The sequence below is a fragment of the Geotrypetes seraphini genome, chromosome 4 (assembly GCF_902459505.1).
Source record: "Geotrypetes seraphini chromosome 4, aGeoSer1.1, whole genome shotgun sequence".
Taxonomy (NCBI): domain Eukaryota; kingdom Metazoa; phylum Chordata; class Amphibia; order Gymnophiona; family Dermophiidae; genus Geotrypetes; species Geotrypetes seraphini.
The window spans coordinates 172106374-172134236 of record NC_047087.1 but is presented as its reverse complement, the minus strand read 5'-3'; the positions used below and the strand labels follow the sequence as shown (position 1 = coordinate 172134236).

Sequence of the window (27863 nt, the reverse complement as noted above, 5' to 3'; positions counted from 1 at the left end):
TCGGGCCCCGTCGCCTTATTCAACGAAGAACTGCCAATAACCAGCGTTAACTCATCAACAGTAAAAGGAGCCTGTAAACGCTCGTTCTGAGTCTCTGACACCACCGGGTGAGAGACCTGATCTAAATAGAGATTAGAGAATGACACGGTGAAAACATTGGTCCCCGTCACCGCCCCGTCCCCGTCTCACCATCCTCTGCACCGCCCCGTCACCGCCATTCCCTTCACCGCCCCATCACCACCACTGCCACCCCATTCACCGCCCCGTCACCGCCACTGCAACCCCATTCACCGCCCCGTCACCGTCACCGCTGCATACATAAAAGCCTCAAACGGGTACGATTTTATATACTTTTCTTTATTTACGTATAAAGGAAACATTCTTTAAAACTTTAAAACTTAGTTAAATATTAGTTAATAACTATACAAAAACAAACACGACATGTACTTTTAATGCTTACAATGTTAGCCTACATGGTAAGTAGACGCGGCCGCTGTACCTAATCGCGGCAAAGATCTCCCTGCCGTGATTAGCATAGTGACCGCGGCTACGGCTGCAAGTCTCCCCTCCCCCCAGCGATCACGACAGGAGGGCACCCAACCCCTCCTGTATGCTTCTCCTCTGATCCTCCTTCCCTCAACCAAGCATCTCTCTCTCTCCCTCCATAAGTCCAACTTTTCACTCTCTGCGCTCTCCCCCTTCCCCAGTGTAACATTTCTCCTTCCCTCCTTTCTGTCCTCCCCATCCATCTTGCCCTCTCCATGAGTCCAACACTTTCTGCCTCCTGCACACTTTCTCTCTCTGTCCTTGCCTCTTCCCTCAGTGGTATCCCTCCTTCGCACCCCACAACCCAACATGCTCTCTCCCCATGCACCATCACACCTTCCCCTCCAGTATGTAGCACCTTTCCTTTCCCTCCTTTTCTGCCAGGTTCAGCAGTACCTCTTCTCCCTTCCTTTTACTTCCCCCTTGTCCAGCAGTACCCCTTCTCCCTTCCCTGTTCCCATTGTCCAGCAGTACCCCTTCCCTCCTGTCCAACAGTATCCTTTCTCCCTTCCTTCTTCCCCTCCTCCCCTTGTCCAGCAGTACCTGGTGTACACTGGGCAGGAAGAGAAGCTCCGGCATCAGCGTCAGCTGACTAGCAACTTCCTGCAGCTGCATCTTTTGCTGGGACTCCTGTCTTCGTGTATCCGGCAGATATGCGAAGGCAGGTGTCCCATATGATGGGGGGTTGCTAGTCAGCTGACGCCGGAGATTCTCTTCTTTCCCAGTGTGCAAGATTGCGCCAGCGTTGGCTGATTTGCAACTGCCTGCTGCCGTCGCGTATGCCGGGACTTTTGCCTTCGCGTATCCGGCAGATACACGAAGGCAGGAGTCCCAGCATACGCGACGGCAGCAGGCAGTTGCCCAGATTGCGAGTTCGGGTACTAGACTGTGTATTCCTGTAGACCCCCCCCAACGGCCCTCCCGACAATCGCAGCAGAAGGGTACCCAACCCCTCCTGCCGGTCCTCCCAATGGCCTCCCCTAAGATCGCTGGCAGGAGGGTACCCAACCCCTCCTGCTGGACCCCCCCCCAACGAACCCTCCCACCCCGGAACCCCCTTAGTCTTACTTTCCAAGTTGGACCGGACGGCTCCTCACACGTATGGCCAGCAGGCTTGCCTCCGTCCAAATGAGGCGGGCCCGCCCCTACCCTGCCCAACCCACAGGATCTTAGGGCCTGATTGGTCTAGGCACCTAAAGCCACTCCCGCTATAGGAGGGGCCTTAGGTGCTTGGGCCAATCAGGCCCTAGGATCCTGTGGGTTAGGCAGGGGAGGGGAGGGGCGGGCCCGCCTCATTTGGACGGAGGCAGACCTGCTGGCCAGACGAGCGAGGAGCTGTCCGGTCCAACTTGGAAAGTAAGACTAAGGGGGTTCCGGGGTGGGAGGGTTCATTGGGGGGGGGTCCAGCAGGAGGGGTTGGGTACCCTCCTGCCGGCGATCTTAGGGGAGGCCATTGGGAGGACCGGCAGGAGGGGTTGGGCACCCTCCTATTGGCGATATAGGGGGCCGTTGGGGGGGCCGGCAGGAGGGGTTGGGCACCCTCCTATCAGTGATCATAGGGAGGCTGTTGGGGAGCTGGCAGGAGGGGTTGGATATCCTCCTGCCGCGATCGTTGGGGAGGGCCGGTTCTGTCGGCATGAAGGGCTGAGCACCTTCCTGCCGGCGATCGTCGGGGGGGGGGGGCGGGTTCTATTGGCAGGAAGGGTTGATCTGACAAATGCAAGTTGGATCGAGAGTAAATGCGGCAACGTGCGAGTTGGATCGAAAGTTGGAGGAGACAGACAACATGGCGGAGACATCTAACACCCGGTCACGAACACGGTGAAACACAGGTAAATAGCGGTTCCTAGAAGGGGGGACATTGGCCTGCGGGGACAAATCTATTCACCGTTTTTGCGGGCGGTGAAAGGATTTGTCCCCGCGTCTGCGGCGATTTGCTAATGAGGTCACCATAACCCGCAGCCAAACCGCAGCCACGCAGCGGTTCGCTGTGGGGATCGCTCCCCGTGTCATTCTCTAATAGAGATCCCCCACTAGTGAAGAAGCCAGCGGAGCATCATACAACTCCTGAAAATACTGTTGAAATACCGCAGCCAAATTTTCGTCCCTGTGGACCAGACCACCGTCTGCCTTATGAAGTTGCAGAATAGGGGAAAACCCCTTAGCACGCCAAATTAAATTAGCCAGCAACTTGCCACTCTTATTGGCATGTAAATACAATTGATATTTAAAGTAAGCCAAAGAGTTCACAGCTCGGTCATGTAAAAGTTCCCGTAATGCCTGTTGCGAGGCCATCAGTAGTGCCCTATTGACTCCGGTGGGATGGTCCCCATAGCGGCGACGATCCTCCTGAAATTGGCGCTCCATGACGGTCATGTCATTTTTTTCTTTCAACTCGAGTAAGCAAGGATCTCCCCCCCACAAAATAACTTTAGCAGCTTCCCAATAGAGAAGCGGGTCAGCCCTATGAGCCGCATTATGAAAAGCATAATCCTTCCATTTGTCCACCAAGAAAGAATGGAACTCTTGGTCAGAATATAGCGATAGAGGAAACCACCAGTAAAAGCCCCTAGGGGCATCTCCAGAAAACTAAAGTAAGAATAATCATAGCATGATCAGAGACATCATACACCCCAATCTCCGCCGAGCCCACCTGAGAAAACAAGGAGTCCGAAATTAGCCAATAATCTATATGGGACTGCGTTGTGCTAGACGTATGAGTGTAGTCATGGTCTCCAGGGTGTAACACCCACCATACATCAAGCAGAGACATAGACAAGGCAAATAATAGAAGACTTCTAGTTGGGGCATACCTGTCTTGAGGGAGGGGATTAGACTTGTCAATAGTTGGATCAAACAGTTGGTTAAAGTCCCCCCTCAACACCACGGGAAGGTCCTGATGAAGAAGTCTGGTGAGGGAATGCATAACAACCTTATCCCAAGTATTAGGAGCATAAATGTTGCACAATAACAAGTCCTGCCTATTAAGAGTGACTTTAGCTAGGAGGTAACGTTCCTGCGGGTCAGACCATACCCTATGTGTAGTAAGATGCAAACCTTTGCGTCATAATATGACCACACCTGCTCACCGATGCAAACCGGGGGACTCCAAAACCTCACCAACCCACAAACGGCAGAGTTTAACGTGTTCCACAGAAGAGAGATGGGTTTCCTGCAAAAATGCTATATCAGTCTTCTGTCGATTCAATGCACTAAGAACTTTTTGACGTTTAACAGGAGACGTGATACCATGAACATTCCATGATACAAACTTAATCACTATGAAATTGAAAGAAACGGGGAAAATGAAAAATAACCTAATTGATCACCGGGGAAGCCGTACCAGCCAGTGGCTTCCTCCCGGAGCAAAAGACCACCCTCAGCAAAAAAAGAAACAAAGCAAGTCCACAGCCACCCGGGTCCCATACGCACAACCAATCACACCCATTCACAACCAACCATGCACTCCTATCTTCCAAACCCACCCCCCAGCCCACCACTCCAGCCTACCCAACAACCTCCCTACCCCCGAACCTCCCGAAAACCCCCCTACCCCAAAGTCCCATGCAGTGATCTGGGAAAACCCAGAATCAGGTCCCGGTGGAAGGCCCTCCAGAACCCACCCCCCATATCCAGGGAAACCAGTCTACCCCCAACCACACTCCAGCATAATGTATAAGAGGAAGAGGAAGAAAGAAAAAACTTAAAAATGAAAAGGAAGCAACTGTGTCAAGCCCAGACCCCAACAAAACCCAGCACAGCATGAAATGAAGGAAAAGCCATAAAATCAGAGAAAAACAAAACATTAGGTGAAAACAAAACAAAACAAAAAAGAGAGCACAGGGCAAGAAAACAAAAGACCTAAAATTACAAACAGTGCAATAATAGAAGGAAGGGCCAACAACAGGCCAAACAAAGAACACAGCTGAAGTCCTTCAACAGGGGTCCGGCTAGCCCATTATTTTTTAATGCGTTTTTTAAGAATCTAGGCCTGAGAAAAAAAAAGCAACAGATTTACTAACCTGAAAGAGAAAGATAAAAACCTCACCCAAGGCTTGGTGTGGGTGTGATTTCACCTGGAAGTGACTTTAAGCAAGCTCCTGCTTTAGAGGGCGAGTGGGGAGGGTCAGTCAATGAATCGGGAGGTCGATTTTTTGGTGGGGTAAATCGATTCGAATCGATTCACCTGCAATGAATCGGTGAATCGGGCAGCACTAGTAGCAACATTCCATGCTACCGATTCAGGGCAAGCAGTGGCTTCCCCCATGTCTTTCTCAATTATGGACTTTTCCTCCAGGAAATTGTACAAACCTTTCTTAAAACCAGCTATGCTATCCGCTCATAGAGACTGCTGATACTGGGCATCTTATACTAAATCAGGCCCTCAGTGAATTTCTGTGTCACTTTCTTTTGTTCATGTGGAAAGGTTCAATCCAAGAAATGTTACAAATGAAATTAAAAATTAAAAAAAACCCTAAACTAAAAAAAAATTAAACTAAAAAACTTTGCTATTGCATTGGCCGGGAATTGAACCCGGGCCTCCCGCGTGGCAGGCGAGAATTCTACCACTGAACCACCAATGCTCCAGCTGTTAATAGTTTTTCACACAGCTGTCTAAATTCTTGCTTTTGAGGCCCGTTGTCTAAATTTTTGCTTTGAGGCCTATATTTAACTATATGTGCTTACAATTGCCACATCAGCAGAAACAGGGGTTGAATTTCAGGGGCAGAGCTCTCTGTCAGAAATGCAAAAAAGCAGAGAGAGATATAACATAGAAAAAGAGATGGAAGAAAGTAAAACACTTACTGTCACTAAACTGTTTTTTGACGGTTTAACCTGCACGCATTTTAGCGGCGGATAACCAAAATGGCTTATCTCTGTTTTTAGCGAGGTTTCTAGAAGTCTCTGACATTGACATGCAAATGGGCTCTTCAACATTAAAATGAGCAGTCTGGTGGATTCTTAAAAATCGCCAAGCCATTCTCCAAGAGCGACATCAGCTTTTGGTGACAAAAATCAGCAACTGGTCTAGGAGTGCCGGTACAATGATTTCATTGTTTAAAACTTCGGTATGGAAGTGTCAGAGACTGCTAGAACCCCCCCCCCCCCACCCAGCAGCGGGAGAGACGCCCATTATCTCACACTGCCACATAACATCACCCCTTGCAGCGGGAGAGATGCCCACTCTCTCTCGCTGCATCACAACACCCTACCCCTTTCTTCGACTCCTCTCCCGCATATTTTTAATTAGATGGCTGACTGGAGGGGGGATGGCTGACTGGAGGGATGCCTACTCCCTCCGGCCAGCTGACCAACCTCTTCCAAAATGGGCCTTCCCGTCCCTGAAAACATCCTGAGAAGTACGGGGGAGGGGACTGGGGCACTGATTGGCCCTTGTTTAAGGCCCCTCCCATAGGAGGAGCCTTATATGACCTGAGCCAATCAGAGTCTCAGGCCCCTCCCTGGATGCACTAGGAAGGGGTCTATGGCTCCGATTGGCCCGGATGCCTATGGCACCTCCTATGGGGTATCCGGGCCAATCAGAGCCTTAGGTCCCTTCCCAGTGCATCTGGGGAGTGGCCTGAGGTTCTGATTGGACCAGGTTGTATGAGGGGCCTTAAACAACCTGGGTCAATCAGAGTCCTAAGATGCACCGAGGAGGGGAAGGCCCATTTTGAAGAGGCGGGTCAGCTGGCCGGAGAGAGTAGGTATCCCTCCAGTCAGCCATCTAATTAAAGGTACGGGGGAGAGGGGTCAGAAGCAGGGGGGTGGGTGTTGTGATGCAGCTGGAGAGAATGGGCATCTCTCTCACTGCTGGAGAGGGAGGGATTCGCTTGTCAGTGGGAGAGCGGGAGCATCTCTCTCGCTGAGGGGGAGGGGGGTGTTGGTTGGCAGCAGGAGAAATTGAACATCTCTCCCACTGTTGTGTTTTTTTTTTTTTTTTTTTTTCTTTTTTGCATTTTTCTGCGCATGTGCCCATTGCTATCATCACCTATGGGTACATGTAAATTTAGTGAGTCTTCACTACTCTCCGACAGTCTCATTTACATCAGTGCTTTTTGGAGAATGGCTCGCTTTTATTAATTCACTACCAGAATGGCTGCAATAGCAGCCCGTCATTTTATAATGCGGTTTTTTAAAGAATCTAGGCCTTGGAGAAAAAGTAACAGATTTACCAAGCTCAAAGACAAAGATATAAAGATTAAAAAGCTTACCCAAGGCTGGGCGTGATTTCGCCCGGAATTGTCCTTAGGCAAGCTTAAGCAGGCCTAGGTGTCTCCCTAGGGCCACAATAGGTGCCTGAAATAGCCAGCAAAATGCTAGCCTATATTTCAAATAGACATGGCCGCTAAATTGATCGCAGCAAGGAAATCTCCCTGCTGCGATTAGCTGAGCGGCTGCAGCAGGGAACCCTCGAACCCCACCATAAGTCGGCCAAGAGGAGGCATGCCCACTCCCTCCTGCTGCCAACCTCGAATCCCACTACACTGTCTGCGGTAGGAGGGAAGCCCACTCTCTCCTGCCACAAACCACAAAACAATCCCCAGCAGGAGAACTTAAAAATAGCCTAACTGGGTCAGACCTATGGTATACATCAAGCCCAGTAGCCTGTTCTTACGGTGGCCAATCTAGGTCCCTAGTACGTGGCCAAAACCCAAGGAGTAGCAGCATTCCATGCTACCGATCCAGGGCAAGCAGTGGCTTCCCCCATGTGTTTCTCAATAAACAGACTATGGACTTTTTCTCTAGGAAATTGTCCAAATCTTTCTTAAAACCAGCTACGCTATCCGCTCTTACCACAACCTCTGGCAATGCATTCCAGAGCTTAACTATTCTCTGAGTGAAAAAAAAATTTCCTCCTATTGGTTTTTAAAAGTATTTCCCTGTAACTTTGTATTTCCCCTAGTCTTTGTAGTTTTGACAGAGTGAAAAATCGATCAACTTATACCCGTTCTACTATACTCAGGATTTTTTAGACTTCAATCATATCTTCCCTCAGCCGTCTTGTTTCCAAGTGCCCTAACCTTTTTAGTCTTTCCTAATCCCTACAACATCCCCGGAAGAAGGGATGCCCACTCCCTCTTGCCGCAAACCACAACACAATCCCTGGCATGAGAAATGCCCACTCCCTTCTACCAGCACCCCCCCCCCCCCCCCACACACACACATAACATCCCCGGCAGGAGGGATGCCCATGCCCTCCTGCCACAAATCCCAAAACAATCCCCGGCAGAAGGGATGTCCACTCCCTTCTGCTGGCAACCCCCCAAACCCATGACCCCTGAACCCCTCCACCCATATCTCCCACAGCCCATCCAGTCCTCCTATCCTTCTGGCCAGCCTTACTTTTAAAAGTATGGGGGGGGGTCTGGGTTTTGGGGGAGGTTCAAGGGATCATGGGTTTGGAGGGTGCCAGAAGGAGGGAGTGGGCATCCCTCCTGCCTGGTATTGTTTTGGCATTTGCTGGGGTGTGGGGGGTTCATAGGGGTGGCAGGAGGGAGTAGGTATCCCTCCTGCTGGCTGACTTGCGGTGGGGTTCAGGGGTTCCCTGTCGCGACCGTTTAGTTGATCATGGAAGGGAGTTTGCCTTACTATGATTAGCTCAGTGGCAATGCGATTTTCTACACGACATCTGTGATATGAATACCAATTAGAGAATCAAGGTGGTTAGATGGTGTTAGGCATCTGTCCATTAGGACAGGTGCAATTCTATATAGGATGCCCATATGCGATTCTCAAAAGCTGCTTAGGAGGCTGCTGAGACCGGGCATCCTATACAGAATCAGGCCCTCAGTGAATTTATGTGTCACTTTCTTTTGTTTATGTGAAAAAGTTCAACCAATGAAAGTTACAAATGAGATTAAGAATCCAAATTAAAAAAAAAAAAAAACTAAACTAAAAATCTTTGCTATTGCATTGGCCGGGAATCGAACCCGGGCCTCCCGCGTGGCAGGCGAGAATTCTACCACTGAACCACCAATGCTCCAGCTGTTAGCACTTTTGCACACAGCTGTCTAAATTATTGCTTTTAGGCCCATCCTCAACTATATGTGTTTGCAGTTGCCACATCAGCAGCAGCAGCAGAGGTTGAGTTTCAGGGGCAGAGCTCTCTGTCAGAAATGCAGAAAAGCAGAGAGAGATATAACATACAAAAAGAGATGGAAGAAAGTAAAACACTGTAAGAAAAAGCAACAGATTTACTAAGCTCAAAGAAAGAGATAAAAAGAGAGTAAAGAGCAGAAATAATTAACCAGAAATATTTTTAAGTAATATTGAAATTAAGTAAATCTGCCCTAGGAGGATATGCAGATATTATCCTCTCACATACAAACACCAGGAACATGAAGTACTGAATATAAGTAAAACAGGTTTTATAAACCATTGATTGTAGCAGGTTTCCGGGTCTTGCTGCGTCTGTGTAGAAAGAACAGACATTTCAGCCAGCATGATGGCTGAAATGTTAAGAGCACAAAAACAGGAGAACAACAAAACCACAAGCAAAAATGCCAAAGATGAGAAGAATGGAATTGTCCAAAAAGAAAGATGTGCACTAAAATGATGTCCACAAACTTAACTGTAGATGTACAAATCTTTTATTCTTCCAATATCATCATGTTACAATCAATCATTCAATGACTCGACACGTACATGTTTCGGCCAACAGGCCTGCCTCAGGAGTCTTAAGAATCATAGAACAAATGAGTCGCTGCATGAAACGTGGACGCGACCCATTTTAAAATAAGATCTGGAAAAATCGCATGTTGAACCGTCTCAGATCGAAAAAAGTGTGCCGCCGGGATAGGCTGGAGTCTTGGAAACTCACAATGCGCTAGGGAGACCAGATTCCTGGAGGCTATACAGGACTGCTTCATGGAGCAGCTTGTCAGAGAACTGACGAGAGGGAATGCCACTCTGGATCTAATCCTTAATGGGCTAAAAGGACCTGCAAAGGAAGTGGAAGTAGGGGGACTGTTGGGAAACAGCGATCACAATATGATCAAGTTCAAAGTAGGAATATCGGAGGGAAAGAGAACCATAGCGACAACTTTTAACTTCAAGAAAGGAAACTACGAAGCGATGAGAGTAATGGTAAGGAAGAAACTTAGGAACAGCTCAAAGAAATCACAGACTGTAGAGCAAGCCTGGTCTTTATTCAAGGACACGGTGAGCGAGGCGCAAAATCTGTATATCCCCCAGATTTAGAAAAGGATGCAAAAAGAGCCGAACAAACGACCCGTGAACTCTCAGGCCTTGAGCATGTGCACATGCTCAAGGCCCAGCACAGGAGGCAGATCTTCGGGCACCGGCACCAACGCACAGGATATGCTGGTGCCGGTGCCGGTGTGGAGGCTACACTAAAATAAGAAGAGGGTTCGGGTGGGTTGGGGGAACCTCAGGTCGCGGCTGGGGGTGCCCGATGGCGGCAGGGGGGGTGTGCCCAATGGCGGCAGGGGGGTGCCGGATCGCAGGGGGGAGGGTGCCGGTTCGCGGGGTGGGGGGGGGGGCGGCGCTCACAAATCAAGGCGTGCTCGGTTTCCGAGGCGCCGATTTTGCGAATGTTTTGCTTGTCTTGCAAAACACTCGCAAATCGGTGCACTCGTAAACCGAGGTACCACTGTACATCTAAAACCCAGTTTGATTATCGGCACTTGGTCGACTTGTCTCACTAATCGTCCAAGTGCCAATTTAGGCCGGTTTTTAGATGTATTTCCATTTCGATTATGAGCCCCTTAGCATCTAAAAGCAGAAGTAAAAATTCACTGTTCTTGAAATTCCAGTCTCTTCCTATAAAAAATTACAAATTGCAGAATCTCCTAGTGGATGTCACTATATGGAAATGTGGTGTGTGTTTTGGGAACATGGAGGAGTAGCATAGGAACTATAGAAATCAGGGTTCAAAACCTGTTCTTTACTTTAATACACCTCATAACTCTGAGCAAGTCATTTCATCTTCCATTGCCTCTGGTTTTAACAGAGTACAACAGCATTATAACTAACTGTGAACTGTTTGAGCTTAGATTTGGAAAACTGAGGAGGAAATTCCGTAAGGGCCACCTAAAGTTAGGTAGCAGTAGGCATCTGAAGCACACCTACTGGTGCCTAACTTAATTGGTTTTAATCGGCTTTAAGTGGCACGATAATTGCCATTAAAAGCTGATTACAAAACAGCATTAAAAATAGGCAGCGCTAGGCATCTTCCATGACCGGTATCTACGTCTCTGGCTCATAGCAATGTCTAGTGATACCTAATGGGGAAGCAGGCGTGGTTAGGGGTGGCACCAGAATTAGGCATCACTAGGCATTGCTATGCATGCTTCTCTGATGCATCTAGGCGCCGGAAACGTAGGTCTACATTTCTGGTGCCTAGGGTCTGTGGTGATTTTGGAAGTAGCGCCTATCGGTGATTGACACGCCTGTTTCGTAGGTGCCTGAGTGATCAAATTCAAATAATAGCCCAATATAAATCAAATCATAGCTATATATATTGTGAAGATAATCTTAATAATGTTGACTTGGGTTGAATGGTAAGAAAAAAATTACTTTATACTGTTGTTATTAGTGAGATGTGATTGTGGCCCTTCAGTTTTATTTATTTATTTTTTTCTTGCTGCATGGTTTCACAGGGAAGCTGCTGCTCCTTTGGCTCTGTTGCATAACAAATACTAGAGAATGACACATTTCGCCGGAAGTTACATCAGAAGGAGGGACTCGGCAGCAAGAAGGTACCGGAGCAGCACAGCGTGCAGGAAACTTCAAGAGGCTGGTAGGCCCGCCATGGGAGGTGCAACAGGGCTGACCCAGGAGAGTCACAGATTTGTTATTTTGTTTTTTCTGCTCGCAATCGGGAGCCAGGGAGGAAGTTTGCGAGGGCTGTTGGGCCCGCAATAGGGAGGAAAGGAAGGAGGGAGAGGGGCTGTTGGACTCACGAGGGGTGGGAAGGGAGGCAACTTGCAGCAGATCCTTTACTGCAGGGACAAGGCCATTCACCGCTCCACAGGGCGGTGAATGGCCTTGTCTCCGTACCCGTGGCAACCAGTCAATTTTTCCCCCTCTTTCCTGCGGGTTACCCATAACAGTCATCGTGTCATTCTCTAACAAGTACCTCACTTACAGGCATTTTGCTGCTGCTCTGTGGCTTGGCTGTGACTTTTGGAAACTGTGAGCTTTTTAAATATTATGTTTTATCATGTAACATTACAGTCCTACTGAATTACCGAGCCCAGCTGCAGTCTGTCTCCATGAGTTAATCAACTTCTAAGCACTGCAAAATCATTGTAAGTATGAGAAAGGAAGCCTGGTAATGCGTGGACATTTGCTATGGAGTTATCCTTGGATGTGCTAATGCCACTTATGGGAACTATGGTTTTTGGATGTGGAGCCTTTTCCAGGAAATTTCTAACAAGTAAGAAAAATAAACATGGATACATAATTTCACTGCTAAGCAGGCTTATGCTTTGCTAGAAACAGAACTACAGTAAATTAAGTGTAGGAGTACAACCATCTGTTTATCTAGGAACGTTCCGTCTGTGCACACATATGTTGTGTCTCCCTTTGCTGCTTTGAGGCATGATTTCCGCATCTGGACAGTTCTAAGTAGGACATCTGAAAGCAGGTACCACTGGTGTCACTTTGTACATTCTGCTTATGCTGCCTCTGTTTGCCATAAGAACATAAGAATAGCCATATTGGGGCAGCCCAGTATCCTGCTTTCAACAGTGTCCAATCTAGGTCACAAGCAGCTGATAGAATCTCAAAGAGTAGCAAGATTTCAGGCTGCCAAACCCAAGAACAGCAGTGGCTTTCCCTATTTCTATCTCCAGGAACTTTTCCAAACCTTTTCTAAACCCAGATACACTAAACTTTGTTAGTACATCCTCTGGTAACGAGCTCCAGAGCTTAATTATTCATTGAGTAAAAAACAAAACAAAACAAAACACACAGTTCCTCCTATTCACTTTAAAAGTATTACTTTTTAACTTCACTGAGCAAACCCTAGTCTTTGTACTTTTACCATAGTAATTAGTACCATACCTGCTCAGCCACTTCCCTCTCTCTTCTGCAAGCTTCTTCACACCCTGTACAATGTCCCCATTCTTCAGATGCTTTAAGGGCACAGACCACTCTTGGTTAGCAGCTGGACCACTCCTCAAACCCCCTTCTCCTTTTGCCATACAACCCAGAACATCTGCAATGCAGGCAAGAGCACGGGCAGCAATACCGGGGTCCTCAGCAATAGAAGCCACTACAAAATAAAGAGAAAGAGAAAGATTATTAGAAGTTATCAACATGAATCAGCAAATCATAGATCCATAACTGAGCTTGGGATTGACAACTGATTCAGGTCAACCCCATCAAGCTGACCAAGTTCTTATTTTGTGCCATTAAATGTAGAGCTCAGAGTTCCAATTTCTCTATAAATTCATAGATGCAATGGGTAAAACCAGAACAAGATCTCAGCTGGCAATCTTAGCTGAGACTAATAAAAACAAAGATTGCTTTTTGTTTATATGATGGTGTCACTAAAATGTCTTAATTTGGATGTTTTGTGCCACAGTATTTAATTTAGTCACTGATGTAAATGGTGGCTGTGTGCTGCAGGAATGCCACTAAGAAGTGTACAGGTAGATGTCTTCCATTCTAGACATGACCATGGGACAAAATAAGAAAATGTGATGATTTCAGGCAAGAATATAAAGCCCTAGACTAGGAGGGAAAATTGTCTTTTGTCTCTTTTTTGCTGTGCTAAGGCAGAGGAGGAGCTTGACCAGCCTTGCGTTCTAGGCCTTCAAGGCCTGGGCCCTGGATACCAAACCAGTTGGGATCAATGGAAAAAGGAATAATTTTTTCATCTGAGGCAAGAGGCCCAGGATGGCAGAAATCTCAGGATTTAGGTAAAGAAACTCCTAGTTCTGATAACCTGTTTGGTTAGGGTCAGTATTCAGGGTCAGAATGCTTGGCATATCAGATTTAGGTCCTGGCAGGCAAGGATCCTGCAGGATTGAAGAAGTTGGATGAGAATGAACTGCTTGGTTTGGTAGTCCTTTTACTGCTGGAGAGCCTGAGAGCTATGACTAGAATTGAGGAGGAGGGAGTTTGGAGTATGAAAATGCCTTGAGATATCTTGTAGACCAGAAGAGAGAATTCTTGAATGAAGACACAAAAATTTTAGAGTGCCTTTCAGGTCAGAGGAGTGAATTCCCAGGGCAGCATTAACCAATAGGCCAAGTAGGCACATGCCTAGGGCCCAAAATGGTTAGGGGGGGGCAACAACATTGATTTTTCCAAACGGCGATGGGCCCCTCCAGCATCGATCGGCAATGCGCCCCCCCCCCTTCGACGGAAACAAAGACAAGCAAGCAACGCGGGTAAGAAAGGCAACGGGAAATGTAATTGTGCAAGTGGTGCTGCTTGCCCGAAGCTTCCCTCTGACGCAGCTTCCTGTTTCCGCCTGGGCGCATGGTGGGGTGGGGCGGGGCAGGGGGCCCAGTGTACTTGTGTGCCTAGGGGCCCTTGACGAATTAATCCTGCCCTGTGAATTCCTGACAGTGGGATAAGGGAAATGTATTTTGTATACCAACTTTCTTTGGTGCAATCAAAGCAGTTTACATGTATTACTCATGTACTTTCTCTGTCTCTAGTGGACCCACAATCTAAGAAGAGGGTTCCCGCCAGCTGAATCTGGGAAAGTTCTGGATTAGAGGATGCATGGAGGAATTGCAGATGAGGAGAGAAGATAAGGGATAGTTTACCTGAGTTGCCTACTTTAATTTTTTTTGCTGTGAAGGGAACCGTTTCTATTTCATTTTAAATCATCTAGTAAAGACTTGTACTTTCTATGTACAGTCAAAACCTGGCCTTGAGGTTTACATGTTAAAATGCATTGTTTAAAATCTGTTGACAATGACATCTAATGGCTACATATATTATCACACTTAGGGAGGAATTTATCAAGGAATGCTGACCGATTTAGCACGCACTAAACGCTACGATGCCCATTGTATTCCTATATGCATCTTAGCATTTTGTACGTGCTAACATGGTTAGCGTGTGCTAGATCAGTGTTTCTCAACTCGGTCCTGGAGTACCCCTTACCAGTCAGGTTTTCAGGATATCCACACTGAATAGGCATGAAAGGCATCTGCATATAATGGAGGCAGTGTATGCAAATCAAGTTTATGCAAATTCAGTGCGGATATCCTGAAAACCTGACTGGCAAAGGGGTACTTCAGGACTGCGCTAGATAAGTTACACCCCTTGAAGAAGTCCCCTCTTAGTTTGCAGATCAAAAAGTTTCATTTTGTTTAGTTTCCCATGTTGTTTATGGGATTTTTCATTTTGTGGGCAATCTCATCAGTATCTAAGTGCACAAGTGTGACCTATCAGTCAAAAGTGAATAGGACACATTGAGCAGCGCTGCACACTATGGGGCTCACAATCGAAAGAGAAAAACGTCCAAAAACCGGCCTAAGTCGGCACTTGGACGAACATTTCTCAAAAACGTCAAAGTGCTGATAATAAAACTGGGTTTTGGACGTATTTCTAAACGACCTAGGCCTTCATAGTGCCGCTCAACGTCCAAAGCTAAATGGGGCGTTTCGGGAGGTATGTCGAGGGCGGGAGTTGGGCGGGACGTGGGCCGGCTTAGACTTAGTTATACAGCCAGGATCAACGGAACTTGGACGTTGTGACTTAGACCATGTAAAACATGGTCTAAGTCACAAAAACCCACCTAAACTCACCAGATAAGCACTTCAAACACATAACACAGACCCCCACGCATTACCCCAGTGATCACCAAACCCCCACCACCCCCATAATATTATATTCACAACTTTAAATTTCAGCCTCCAGATCATCATCACCTGGCCGCCTGGCATAGGAAAGCCTAGTCGTCCAGCCCAGAGGCAGCTTAAGTCATTTTGGGGGTGGGTTAGGGACCCATAGAGAAGAGGACCCATGCTCATAAGCCCCTGTAATCACTGTATTGATACTTAAACATGTGCACTGCCCTATACACCCCCAAAACCCTTTTTGACTGGCATATAAGTGGCTCCTGCAGCCATAAGGGCTATTGGGGTGGTAGATAAGTGGGTCTAGGGGATTCTGGAGGTGGTTTGGGGGGCTCACCATCACCTATAAGGGAGCTGTAGTGAGGAGAAGCCATGGCACCCTTTTTGTGAAGTTCACAGGAGTGCCCTGTAAGGTACCCCACTATTTAGGTGGCATGTCTGGGTGTTCAGTCCATCACTTTGCAGACCCCTCCCACGTCCAACAGGGCTTGTTCTAGGCATTTTGGACTTGGACGGAAAGTTGGACGGAAATGTGGTATAAAGATGGACGATTTAGCGGCTTGGACGATCAGATCGGCAGGATGTAGAATTAGACAATTTTCGAAAGTAAAAAAAAGTTGGACATCTCTTTCGAAAATGTGTCTTAGGCTCTTTTTAACTTTGGACGACTTGCGAGATGGACGTAAACGGACTTAGACGTCCCTTTCGATTACGCTCCTCTATTTGAACAACAGCTTACACTATTGATGACAGAGAAAAAAAAAAATCAAAAATTTTGGAATTTTTTTTCCTGTTTTGGTTTAAAAATGACAGGAAACAACATTGCCATTGACATTTTGCATATCATTTCAAATGAATGTACATCCCTATTCATTTTATTATTCTTTCCAAACCAGTAGAATATTTGGGAACTGCTCCACTGAAACCACCCTCTCCTCCCTATTTCTTGTTTATTTCACAGATGTGTGTTGCAAAGCAGCTCTTTTTATTTGGGGAAATCTTTCATATTAGCGTGGCGAGTATATATGCTGGTAAGGATAATTTTTTAGAGCTTCCAAAATACTCCATATTCCCCTCTGTTATTTATGCAGAAATACCTCTTGCATGCATTCACTTCATATGCACAGAAATATAATTTTTCATATATTCTTTAAAAGTTCAAAAGCAGATAATGTGGATTCAGCCATTCCTGAATCACCAAGGAGTAGGTGTCTAACTGTTTATTGCACAACTTCCACACAATATGATAAAATCATTTATGATGCAAACAAATCATTAGATACTGTATTTGAAGGCCTGACCCTACACAGGCCATGTTTCGGCAATATCTTGCCCTCCCCAGGGGTATTTCGTAAGAATCATCCTGATTTTGTAGAGCATGAAAAACAATATACCTGTCTTCTTCGCGCTGATGAATCACCAAATCATGGAGTCTAAAATTGTGGCGGAAAACCTCAAAGTGTAAAACCGTGCTGGCAACTCCTCTTTTACAAAGCCCGATAGCTGCTGCATTAACTGCCCCAAAGCCCATAGGGATATAAAGGGCTTTGGGGCTTGGCTGAATGGAAGCCACTAACGTGGCTTTGTAAAAGGAGGGAAGGGGGTGGGGGTGGGGGGGGTAAGTTGTGTGCACAAAATTTGGGGACAAGCACATAAATACAAGGGGGGCATACATACAGGAAGGGCATGATGAGGTCCCGCATTTACATGTGTAACAAACAGAATATATAAATTATGCGCTAAGGAACTAAATTTAGGCATGCACACTTACACCAGCTATTGACATGGCATAAGTGAACACGCCTAAATATCAACTTACACAAGTATTCTATAACTGTATCTGGGCATCCAGATGCCGCTATAGAATTATCGCTTAGCGTGCTACATCCTGAAGTCTAACTTTGGCACCTTATATAGAATTTCCAAAACTGTACAGGAGCTTAAACATGCTTGAAAAGGACAGAGAAGGTCTTGTACAGGGTTGAGAGACTGGATTAAAGACTTTGGGAAGGTGTGGTAGGGTGGGGGGGGAGCTGGTGTCCCAGATATCCAGAAAAGAAACAATGAACAGACTGTATAGGCTGCTCTCATGTAATATGTTAAACCTCACATAGGGCTAGATTCACTAAGCAAACCGATCGTGTAACGATCAGTTTGCGACCCCTTTGCGACCCAATTCACTAACTTCTGTCCCGATCATCCTCCGATCCGCGCATGCAAATGAGGGGGAATGGCATTGAAATGTAGGCAGGCAGCGATTTACTAACAAAAACCCTGCAACACCGACTGGGCTGGCCGATCACAAGCAAGCGACTGCTGGGGACCAGTCGTTCACTGCTTTCCGACTGCCATCTCCTGCTGTGTACCCCGACTTTCCAGCTCTATGCTCCCGACTCTCTTGCTCTCTGCCGCGATTTTCTCCTGCCGGCCTGCTCTGCCCTGAATCTCCTCTCCTGCTCCCTACCCCGACTCTCTGCCAATTTGCTCCTGCCGGCTTGCTCTGCCCCTGATTCTCCTGTTCTCTGCCCCAAGCGCTGCCCTGGCCTTCCCCCACAGTGCAAGCCCATGATTTTAACCAGTAGGTTTAAAGCAGGTTAAAACCACGAGCTCACTGGACTAAAGTTTTTTAAAAAGTTGCTGCTCTTCGACGCTACAGAGCGATCCGGGTGCTCGGTTGGGGGCGTGATTCTGATCACCCTCATTTGCATGAGGACAATTCGTGAATCAGCACCCCCCCCCCTCCAGACACGGATTGGATCGGATCTGTGCCCTTAGTGAATCTAGCCCATAGTTCTGTCAATGAACTTCCCTTCTACCCTGGATCATCCCTTGTTATTTCATTATCAAAGCACACAGGCATTCATCCTGACCTTCATGACTATTTTACTATTGAGCCCCTCTAGTTTTCCAGCTTGCTTGTAGTCTTGTAATATATGGAATAAGGAAACATCCACTTTGAACTATCCTGAAAGTCTTATCTTTTCTCAGTTAAATCAGTTTTTCGATGTGAAGTGTATTAACCTCTAATAAGCAAGTACTCCGTGGGCTTATGATGTCCTTACCCTGGTCTAGAGTTGCCAGTAGAGGCTCACAGTAGCCCTCATGGACGGCCGCCTTAATAAGCATCAGAAGGCTGCAGTCCTTGCGTTCTAGTAGCACCTTCTGAACCTTCTTCTGTGCTTGGTGGAAGAAAAGCACACGACGCAAAGCTAGTGATGCCTCCTGGTCTGAATGCATCAGCAGCTCCTCCCAGGACATGCGCCAAGAGGAATGCCACTGCTTTAGCTGTGCACACCTCTTACTGTCCTCTGACTTCAGGAACCATAGCACAGCTTCCACACTCAGTACCTCCAATGGGTGGAAGATGGGAAAGAGACGAGCATTCATCAAGCAGCGTTTGTGTGGGAGAATTTCTGGTCCCCAAACATCCCCTTCCCTGGGAGAGGAGAAATAAACCCATTACAAATTAAGCCAACACATTACTTCCGACACATTCTGTATGCAGTTACATGATCAAAGAGGAAAAGGTTAAAAAAAGCTATAAAATATATGAGTTCATGGCCTTCATGAAGCTAGAGCCATCCTTAGCCCAGTACAAATGATGCAACTTCACTAGGCCCACAGCTGGAAGAGTCTTGCCATGGTCACAGTGAATACGCTCAAAGATGGCCTAAAGAAGTCAACTTGTAGTGGGACATGTTTCAGAAAGAAGGAGCTAGCATGGTGTGTGGTCCCCACCTTCTCTCTAAGCGCCAGCAGCATCAAGTCTTAAGTGAATGTGAGGTCTATGAATCAGTGCATGAAAAAATGGAGATGACTGGAGAGTTAGAGGGAGAATGAAGGCCTACACAGGGGGGAGGGGAGTAAAATGAAAGCAGAAGGGGAATGGAGAAGAGGGCTACAAGCTAAGGGGAAGGGGGTAGAAAAGGAAGAAATAGGTCCACATAAAGAGAGGGGAGATGGGATGAGTACAGATGTCTGTGAGGAATTACAAAGGAAATGTGAGGGGAGGATCTGGCATATTTTGGGGAAGGAGAGGCTCCGAGTTGACACCCTTAACATGGTAGTAAAGAGAAAGAGGAGAGATGGAGAAGAGAAATGAAGATAAAAGGGAAAGCTCTTCTCTTCCACCTCTTTGTTCTATCTCTTTTTCATTTTCTCTCTGACTTCTGTCCCTCCCTTCTGCCACTCTGACTCACTCTTCTACTTATCACTCTCATCCCTTCCTCTATCTCATCTATCTCTCTCTTTACCATGCTCTAGACCTTCACTTTATTGTTACATCAGCACCACTCTAGCTTTAAGAGAGCTCTATGAATCCATAATGAGAGATAGTTTCTGCACATTTCTAAAACACTCACAGAAGTGGCCTCAACTAGCAAGTACAGCACAGATTCACAGGACAACTATAATAGTAAGAAATGCAGTCATTCAAGGTTGGGGGGGAGGTATTCATAAAAAAAACCTTCAGGATATAATTTTCTCTGCTGAATAAAAGTCTTGTCCAGCCAAATACAACAGAGTATTATGGTGAACACCATTTTACTTCATCTCAACCAGCTCCAAATTTAACTATAGCTATAGAGGGGTGCAAAGAATAGGACAGATTACCATATTTTTCGCTCCATAAGACGCACCTGACCGTAAGATGCACCCTAGATTTAGAGGAAAACAAGAAAAAAACATTCTGAACCAAATTCTCCCTGCCAGGCTCTGCACCCAACCCCACACTCCTTGCCAGGCTCTGCACCCTGTCCCCCTTCCCTGCCAGGCTCTGCACCCTGTCCCCCCTTCTGGTGGTCTAGTGGTAGGTCGGGACAGGGCCCAGATGTCAAGGCAGATGACTTTTTAAAATATGCAATGTCACCTCAGTAACAACTATAGAAAAATAGACAAATATAGTGCAAAATATAGACAGCAGGTATAAATTCTCAAAACTGGCACATTTTGATCACTAAATTGAAAATAAAATCATTTTTCCTACCTTTATTGTCTGGTGATTTCTTTCTTTCCTTCCTCAGGCCCAACAATTGTCCCTTCCTCCCTCCCTCTTTCCTAAACCCCCTCAACGCCTTCCAGCCTTTGTCCTCTTCCTTCCCCCCCCCCCCCCTCCCCGTTGTCTGGTGATTTCTTTCTTTCCTTCCTCAGGCCCAACAATTGTCCCTTTCTCCCTCCCTTCTGTTCCTCTCACTGTCTTCCAGCCTCTGTCCTCTTCTGCCCCCCAAGCCTGCCTGCTGGATTTAATTAACCTCCTGCTGCTGGGGGTGGGGGTGGGGGCGGAGGTCAGACTCCTGGCTCAGGAGCACAGCACCTGGAATGGCAGACTCCTGGCTCAGCAGCACGGCATCCGGAAGGGCCAGGTGGATGCAGTGATTGCATGCCGCCGGCCCAGAAGCCTTACCCATCATGTCAGAATTGACATCAGGGGTAAGGATTCTAGGCCAGCAGTGTGCAATCACTGCACCTGCCTGGCCTTTCCCTTCTTCTAATTTCGGCAGTGGGTGGAAAAAGTGTGTCTTATGGAGCGAAAAATACAGTAGATAGGTGTTACAATCCTTCTCTGCTATTACATTCTGTTTCTATGTTCTGTAAAGTTCTAGAATGAATAAAACGCCTGGTGTGGTTTCTTTGGTACTGAGAAGAGATTTGAGGATTTTTTGACCATATATGTTTAGCTGGTTTGTGTGATGAGATGGGAAAGCAGATGATAAGACAGGTAGCAGAACTGGAAAAATATAAAGAGAGAATAGAGGGCTGAGCAACAAATGAGAAGATACTGCAGGAGAGAGGAGGGGGAAAGAGCAGAAGGTGATTTTAAAGAGGTCATGACAATGAAAGGGGAAGGAGACAAGCAAATGAAAGAACAGGAGAGCGATGAAAAAGCAGAGAAAAGATTTACAATCAAGGGTCTCTTCCTCTCTACATCTGTATGTGTGTATATACATTAGTTATAAATAATAATCATAATAATAATAACTTTATTTTTCTATACCATCAACACCCAAAAAATTCTAGGCGATTCACAGAATAAATAGGACTGGACATTCCAGTGATGATACAAAGCACACAGAAAAGCAGTACAATATTTCAATAGTGAAAAATACAATAAGAAACTATGACATAGTCATCAATCAAGTAATTAATTTTTTGAACAAATAAGTCTTAACCAATTTTCTAAAGGTGCAATAAAATGCAGATTGTTGAATCGGGTTGTCTAACCATATTTGAACTTTACCTGCTTGATAAGTCAAAGATCGATCAAAATATTTTTTTATAACGGCAATTTTTGAGATTAGGAAAAGTAAATAATGGGATGAGCACAGATGTCTGTGAGGAATTACAAAGGAAGTATAAGCAGCCAGATAATGTTTGATTAACAGGAATTTTCATTTTATTTGGGGTTTTCCTGCAATTCTGTTATTTTATTTAAAAAATTTCTTCCCCACTTACCACCTAAGTGGGTTACAATAGAAAACATACATATTCATGGCATACTCGAACATCTTACGGAAAAAATGTTTCGCTATATGCTTTATCAAGGATCCCCCCAAAGCCCCTGCTGTCATCCGACTCACTAAAACAGTTCAGTGAGTCAGATGACAACGGCGGCTCTGGGGGGATTCTTGATAAAGCATACAGCGAAACATGTTGGATCTATCCCTCCTGGGTCGAAAAAACTGAGAGAAATCGAGAGAGATTGAAAACTAAAGATAAGTGATTCTTAAGAAATTAAATTTTATAACAAATATAAATAATATAAATTGGTTTAGATCTTAAGAAATAAATGAGAATTAAAACCCTATATATATACATACATTAAGAAGTATGGGCCAGTGACGATCTACCACATAAAGCTTACTGCTATGGAAGTGATTTGAGCAGTGAGTGGTGGTGCTGAGGCCTTGAATGAAAGAAAGAATATTAACTAAGGGCTCCTTTTATTAAAGCCGCAGTAGCGTTTTTAGCGCACGCTAACCCCCGCACTACGCGGAAAAACTAACGCCAGCTCAATGGCGGCATTAGTGTCTAGCGCATGAGGCAGTTTAGCACGCGTTAAGCGCACGCTAAAACCACTAGCGCAGCTTAGTAAAAGGAGCCCTAAATGACTAAGGTAGAAGGTATAGAAAACTGGCTGGTGAAAGTATTATTTTTTTCACTTGGAACAATTTAATTGATTGGCTTTGTGGCTGCAGTCTCCAAGTATAACGGACGCACTACATAAGGGTGATACAATCAGGATTGGAACGGAGTTCAGAAAAAGGAAGGACACATTGAGACATCTGGTATTTACTTCCATTGAAAGTCAAACCCAGATGTCTAAATCTGTCCTCCTTTTTCTAGAGTTAGATCAGGGGTCTCAAAGTCCCTCCTTGAGGGCCGCAATCCAGTCGGGTTTTCAGGATTTCCCCAATGAATATGCATGAGATCTATGTGCATGCACTGCTTTCAATGCACATTCATTGGGGAAATCCTGAAAACCCGACTGGATTGTGGCCCTCAAGGAGGGACTTTGAGATCACCGAGTTAGATGGTAACCCTAGTGTGGGAGAATGTTTACAGTACTGCTGCCTTCAGGTGTCCTCTACAGCAGTGATTCCCAACCCTGTCCTGAAGGACCACCAGGCCAGTCGGGTTTTCAGGGTAGCCCTAATGAATATGCATGAGAGAGATTTGCATATGATGGAAATGATAGGCATGCAAATTTGCTCCATGCATATTCATTAGGGCTAAACTGAAAACCCGACTGGCCTGGTGGTCCTCCAGGACAGGGTTGGGAACCAGTGCTCTACAGTATATGGAGCAGTGGGATAGGAAAGCTTGTTCTCTGGATAAGTCAAACACTCAACCAAATTCGCCATTTTAAATATATGAAAATATTTACCGAATCCCTGTCCTTTCAAAAAATTCAGTCCAGGGTCTGTTCAGATAGGTTCCAGTAGTGATCACTTCAGAAGACTCCTTAAAAGCCAACATATATACTAAAGTTAACAAAAGAAATGTTAGGGAACGAGGAGCAGATGATATTCAAGTGAATCCTACCTCCTCACAGAGGACATAAAGTTAACAAGTTTTACAGGCTTATATCCTACAAATACAACAACACTGCAAAAGGGTTGCACATATGCAAACCATCATACAATGGTGTGTTACATTTCTTACGTACACTTCTCCTTCTGAATCCGCGGTTTCAGTATCTGCGGATTCGGTTATTCGCAATTTTAGTTTTTAGAAACAATTTTTTGGGCTATTTTTTTTAGCCGTCTGAGCCTCAAGACTACAACGGGAACTCATGGCAGCCAATTTGGCGACGGCTCTGCATGGAGCAGGAGCGTAGGAGGATTGCTCCTGCCCCGCTTCACCGCTAGACCACCAGATAAGGTTCCAGGGATGCAGTAGGGAGGCGAGGGGTGGGTCAGAGCCAGCCAAAAAGTCATTCGTGGTTTTTCACACTTCGTGGTTCGGCTCTGCACCTAACCCCTGCGGATACAGAGGAAGAAGTTATATATTATGTTGTAGAAAAAAAAAGAAAATAAAAGCGAGAAGATGGGCAGAAGGAGGTAAGTCTTTTGAATTTGTAGCACCTTCAGGTCATCGTGGCTCCCAAGAAGGGTATACACTGTAAGCGATATGTCCCTCAGCTTGACAGAGTGTCCTTGAATAATGACATCATTCAGCTGGTGCCCATGAAGTGAGAGTGATGATATCATGTCCAACCCAGTGAGAAGACAGCCTGATGCCAACTGAATGGGTCCCTGGGAAAGAAAGAAAAGCTGTGAACAACTTCAAGGCTGTAAAATATCTTTTATGTTTAAATCAAAGGCTTTCTCAGGGAGCTGCAAGAAAAGAGAAATTATGTAAAAAATTATCCAATATTTTTGCTTAGCTTCCTAATCCTAATAAAGGGTTTGTTGAGAATTTTGTAAGCTGGAGCATGAGCATGAGCATGAGAATGATTTCTTGAAAAATGCCTATGAAAAACAAACCCAGAAGGCCTTGGGTATAGCTTGGGCCCAGATGTCTGGTCAGTCCTTCTGATGAGTGGGATGGATGGAGCAGAGGAAAAGCCTAAAGTCTGTCAGAGGAAAGCCTGTTCTAATAACTGCTAGCAGCATAAAAGTTTGAAGAATCAGAGCAGAGAGGAGAGAGAGGCCCGAGTTGTGAGAAGAGGAAGGTAGGAAAACAGATTAGACCTGTGGGAGAAGGGAGACAGACTGCCCATAACGGGAAGGGAAGGAAAGGGGAGACATGCTGCACATGAAGGAAAGAGAAGAGGGTAGACACAGTGGCGTAGTAAGGGTGGGTGGTGCCCCTCCCTGGCCTCTGCCTTGCCCCCCCCCCGCCCCGAGCGCACCCTCTTCGCTTTCCCCACACCTTTTTAATTTCTCAGGTATGAGCAGCATGCCCACATCAATGTCGGCTCGCCTTTTGTCGCGACCCTAGGTGCGGGTCCCAGAAGCGACGTCAGAGAGAACGCCGATGCCGATGCAGGCAGCAACCTGAATTGTTTAAACCAGTGGTTCCCAACCCTGTCCTGGAGGACCACCAGCCAGTCAGGTTTTCAGGATAGTCCTAATGAATATGCATGGAGCAGATTTGCATGCCTGTCACCTCCATTATATGCAAATCTCTTTCATGCATATTCATTAAGGTTATCCCAAAAACCCGACTAGCTGGTGGTCCTCCAGGACAGGGTTGGGAACCACTGGTTTAAACTATATTATACAACATTTATTGGTTGGTGGTTGGTCCACTCACATCACAGTTCCCTTTATCGTGAAACAGCCCTCCCACCGTTTCTCATCTATAGTGGTCCAAACCTCTGTACTCACATCCTGATTATCAGCCTCACCAATCAATAAGAAGGCAGGAACAAACATGTGCTTTTTAATATATTGTAGAAGACCCTCTAATTTATGTGTCTCATCAATTATTAAAATAAAAAATGCAGTATTTCAGCAGGTTTTTTTTTTGTTTTTTTTGTCTCCGCTTCTCATGAATACAATGTCAAAACTGTGGTTTTCCCGAACATTAGAATAGTCATACTGGGTCAGACCTAGCCTAGTATCCTGTTTCCATGGTGGCCAATCCAGGTCACAAGAATCTGACAGAAACCCAAATAGTAGTAACATTCCATGCTATCAATCACAAGGCAAGCAATGGCTTACCTCATGTCTATCTCAATAGCAGACTATGGACTTTTCCTCCAGAAACTTGTCCAAACCTTTTTTAAACTCAGCTAAGCTAACCGCCGATACCATATCCTCAGGCAATGAGTTCCAGAGTTTAACTATTCTTTGAGTGAAAGAAAATATTTCTTCCTATTTGTTTTTAAAGGTATTTCCTTGCAAGTTCATTGAGTGTCCCCTAGTCTTCAAAATTTTTGAAAGAGCAAAAAAAATCAAATCACTTGTACCTATTCTGCACTATTCAAAATTTTGTGAACCTCAATCATATCCCCCTCATCCATCTCTTTCCAAGCAGAAGAGACCTAACATTCTTAGTCTTTCCATTAATTGTATCAAAGTGTTTTCTTATAGTGTTTACAGTAGTCTTTTTTCCTTTGACATAAAATTACACCTTTATTATGATTATGTATCCTTTCATTTTTTTTTTTTACCTCTCTGCTACTATGTATGTTCAGATATTTATCTTGCTTCAGATCTGAGTGCATCAGGGTGCTGTTATATTCTCCTCTCTGGGTTACACTAATTTTCAGAATTTCTATGTACACTGGATGCTTCAGCACAGATGAACCCAATACTGTATTAGTAAAGCCTTCATAATGGGAGCAATTTTCTATGATTTTCAAAACCTTTTTACCACTTATTTCTATTCAGGAATTAAATACAAGAAGGAAAGAAATACAGAAAGCTTAATGATATAATATTTTTTTAACCAATAACTTATTTATAAACACAATTTTATAACAGCGTTTCTGTTATAATGACTGTGACAGCTTTTTCTATGAAAAACAATAGTCTAGGGCAGTGATTCCCAACCCTGTCCTGGAGGAACACCAGGCCAATCGGGTTTTCAGGCTAGCCCTAATGAATATGCATGAGAGAGATTTGCATATGATGGAAGTGATAGGCATGCAAATTTGCTTCATGCATATTCATTAGGGCTAGCCTGAAAACCCAATTGGCCTGGTGTTCCTCCAGGACAGGGTTAGGAACCACTGGTCTAGGGGAAAATATGTGAAAGTAAACATACACATATGCAGTGGAATCTTGGTTTACAAGTATAATTCGTTCCAGAAGCATGCTCGTATACCAATTTACTTGTATATCAAAGCGAGTTTCCCCATAGGAAGTAAGGGAAACTAACTTGATTCATTCCCCCCCCACCCCCCGAGGCCACCGACGCTGCTTCATCTTACCCCCCAAGGCCACCGGCGCTGCTCCACCCCCTCCCCGCGATCTGGCATCCCCCTGCAATCCGGCATACCTCCCCGCTCGCATTGCCCCCCCCCCCGCCACAATCCAGCATCCCCCACTCACCCACCCACCCAAACACAATCACTTACCCCAATCTGGCACTGGCACCAGCACCAACGCACAGGACATGCCGGTGCCGGTGCCCGAGAATCACGAAGAGAGCTAGAAATAGAAGGCCTTGAGCATGCGCAGATGCTCATGGCCCAGCCCAAGCAAGAGGGAGGATCTTCGGGCACTGGCACCGGCATGTCCTGTGCGTTGGTGCTGGTGCCGGTGCCAGATCGGGGTAAGCAATTGTGTTTGGGTGGGAGAGTGGGGGTGACGTGAGCATGGGGGGATGCCGGATTTCAGGGGGGGGGGCTCAAAAATTGAGTCAAGCTTGGTTTCCGAGGCACAGATTTTGCAAATGTTTTGCTTGTCTTGCAAAACACTCACAAACCACAGTATGTAAGTATGAGTGTGAGTAAGTCTGGATACATGTGAGTGTTTTAGTATGTGAGGGCATATGTATGTGGCGTTCATATACTGTGATATGCAGCCTATGCCTGCTAAGGTGGCCCTAAAGCAGTACATAATTTAAAGGCAAACCCTTCTCTTACTGATCCATTTTAACCTCCATCTGATTCATTAGGTGACTTTTCCTCCTTGAACCCTAGAGGGAGCCAGAGAGCAGAAGTGCAGGTAGCCCATCCCCCACTCAATCCTAAAGTAACTCACAGGAAATCCTTTTCACCTGAGGGTTGGGGGCGGGGCTGCAGACTGATTGCTCACAGAACTAAGCTTCTAGAGAGTCAGAGGGTGGAGGAAGAGAAGGAGGACAGGCAGCAGCGCTCAGGGCTGAGAGCTATAGATAACGGTCAACTGCCAGAATGCGTGGAGCTGACAGAGGCTGGAGAGGAGGCACCTTCCTGTATGATTGAAGAGCCTCATGATATGGAGCTGGACCTGGAGCCAATTGCTGAGCCTTTGCATGAAGTCCTACCGATGGAAGTTTGTTGCATGAAAAGCAAGCAGCTGTTATTTCCTGAGTAAGTAGCTGACGCCTTGCTATTTAAGTGACTTCCAAGTTTTGTGTTAACCTGGGGGA

The 27863-nt window shown here is 45.9% G+C and overlaps 1 protein-coding gene and 2 non-coding genes across 10 annotated transcripts in view; all 3 read right to left on the bottom strand.

The window, feature by feature from the left end:
- FCSK (fucose kinase) overlaps positions 1 to 27863 on the bottom strand; it is a 218248-nt gene that overhangs the window by 59994 nt on the left and 130391 nt on the right. For all 8 annotated transcript variants that reach the window (XR_004539276.1, XM_033942656.1, XM_033942651.1 and 5 more), the window contains exons 13-16: positions 23921 to 24091; positions 23221 to 23297; positions 18401 to 18774; positions 12580 to 12790 (exon numbers count right to left, since the gene is read on the bottom strand). Coding sequence is in view for 7 of the 8 variants with exons in the window: in XM_033942656.1 (XP_033798547.1) it covers positions 12580 to 12790; positions 18401 to 18774; positions 23221 to 23297; positions 23921 to 24091 (833 nt within the window). In the remaining variant the exon portion in view is untranslated. The remainder of the gene's footprint in view (positions 1 to 12579; positions 12791 to 18400; positions 18775 to 23220; positions 23298 to 23920; positions 24092 to 27863) is intronic.
- TRNAG-GCC lies at positions 5059 to 5129 on the bottom strand. The gene has a single exon. It is a non-coding gene; the product is annotated as a tRNA-Gly (tRNA).
- On the bottom strand, positions 8460 to 8530 carry TRNAG-GCC. Its single transcript has one exon. It is a non-coding gene; the product is annotated as a tRNA-Gly (tRNA).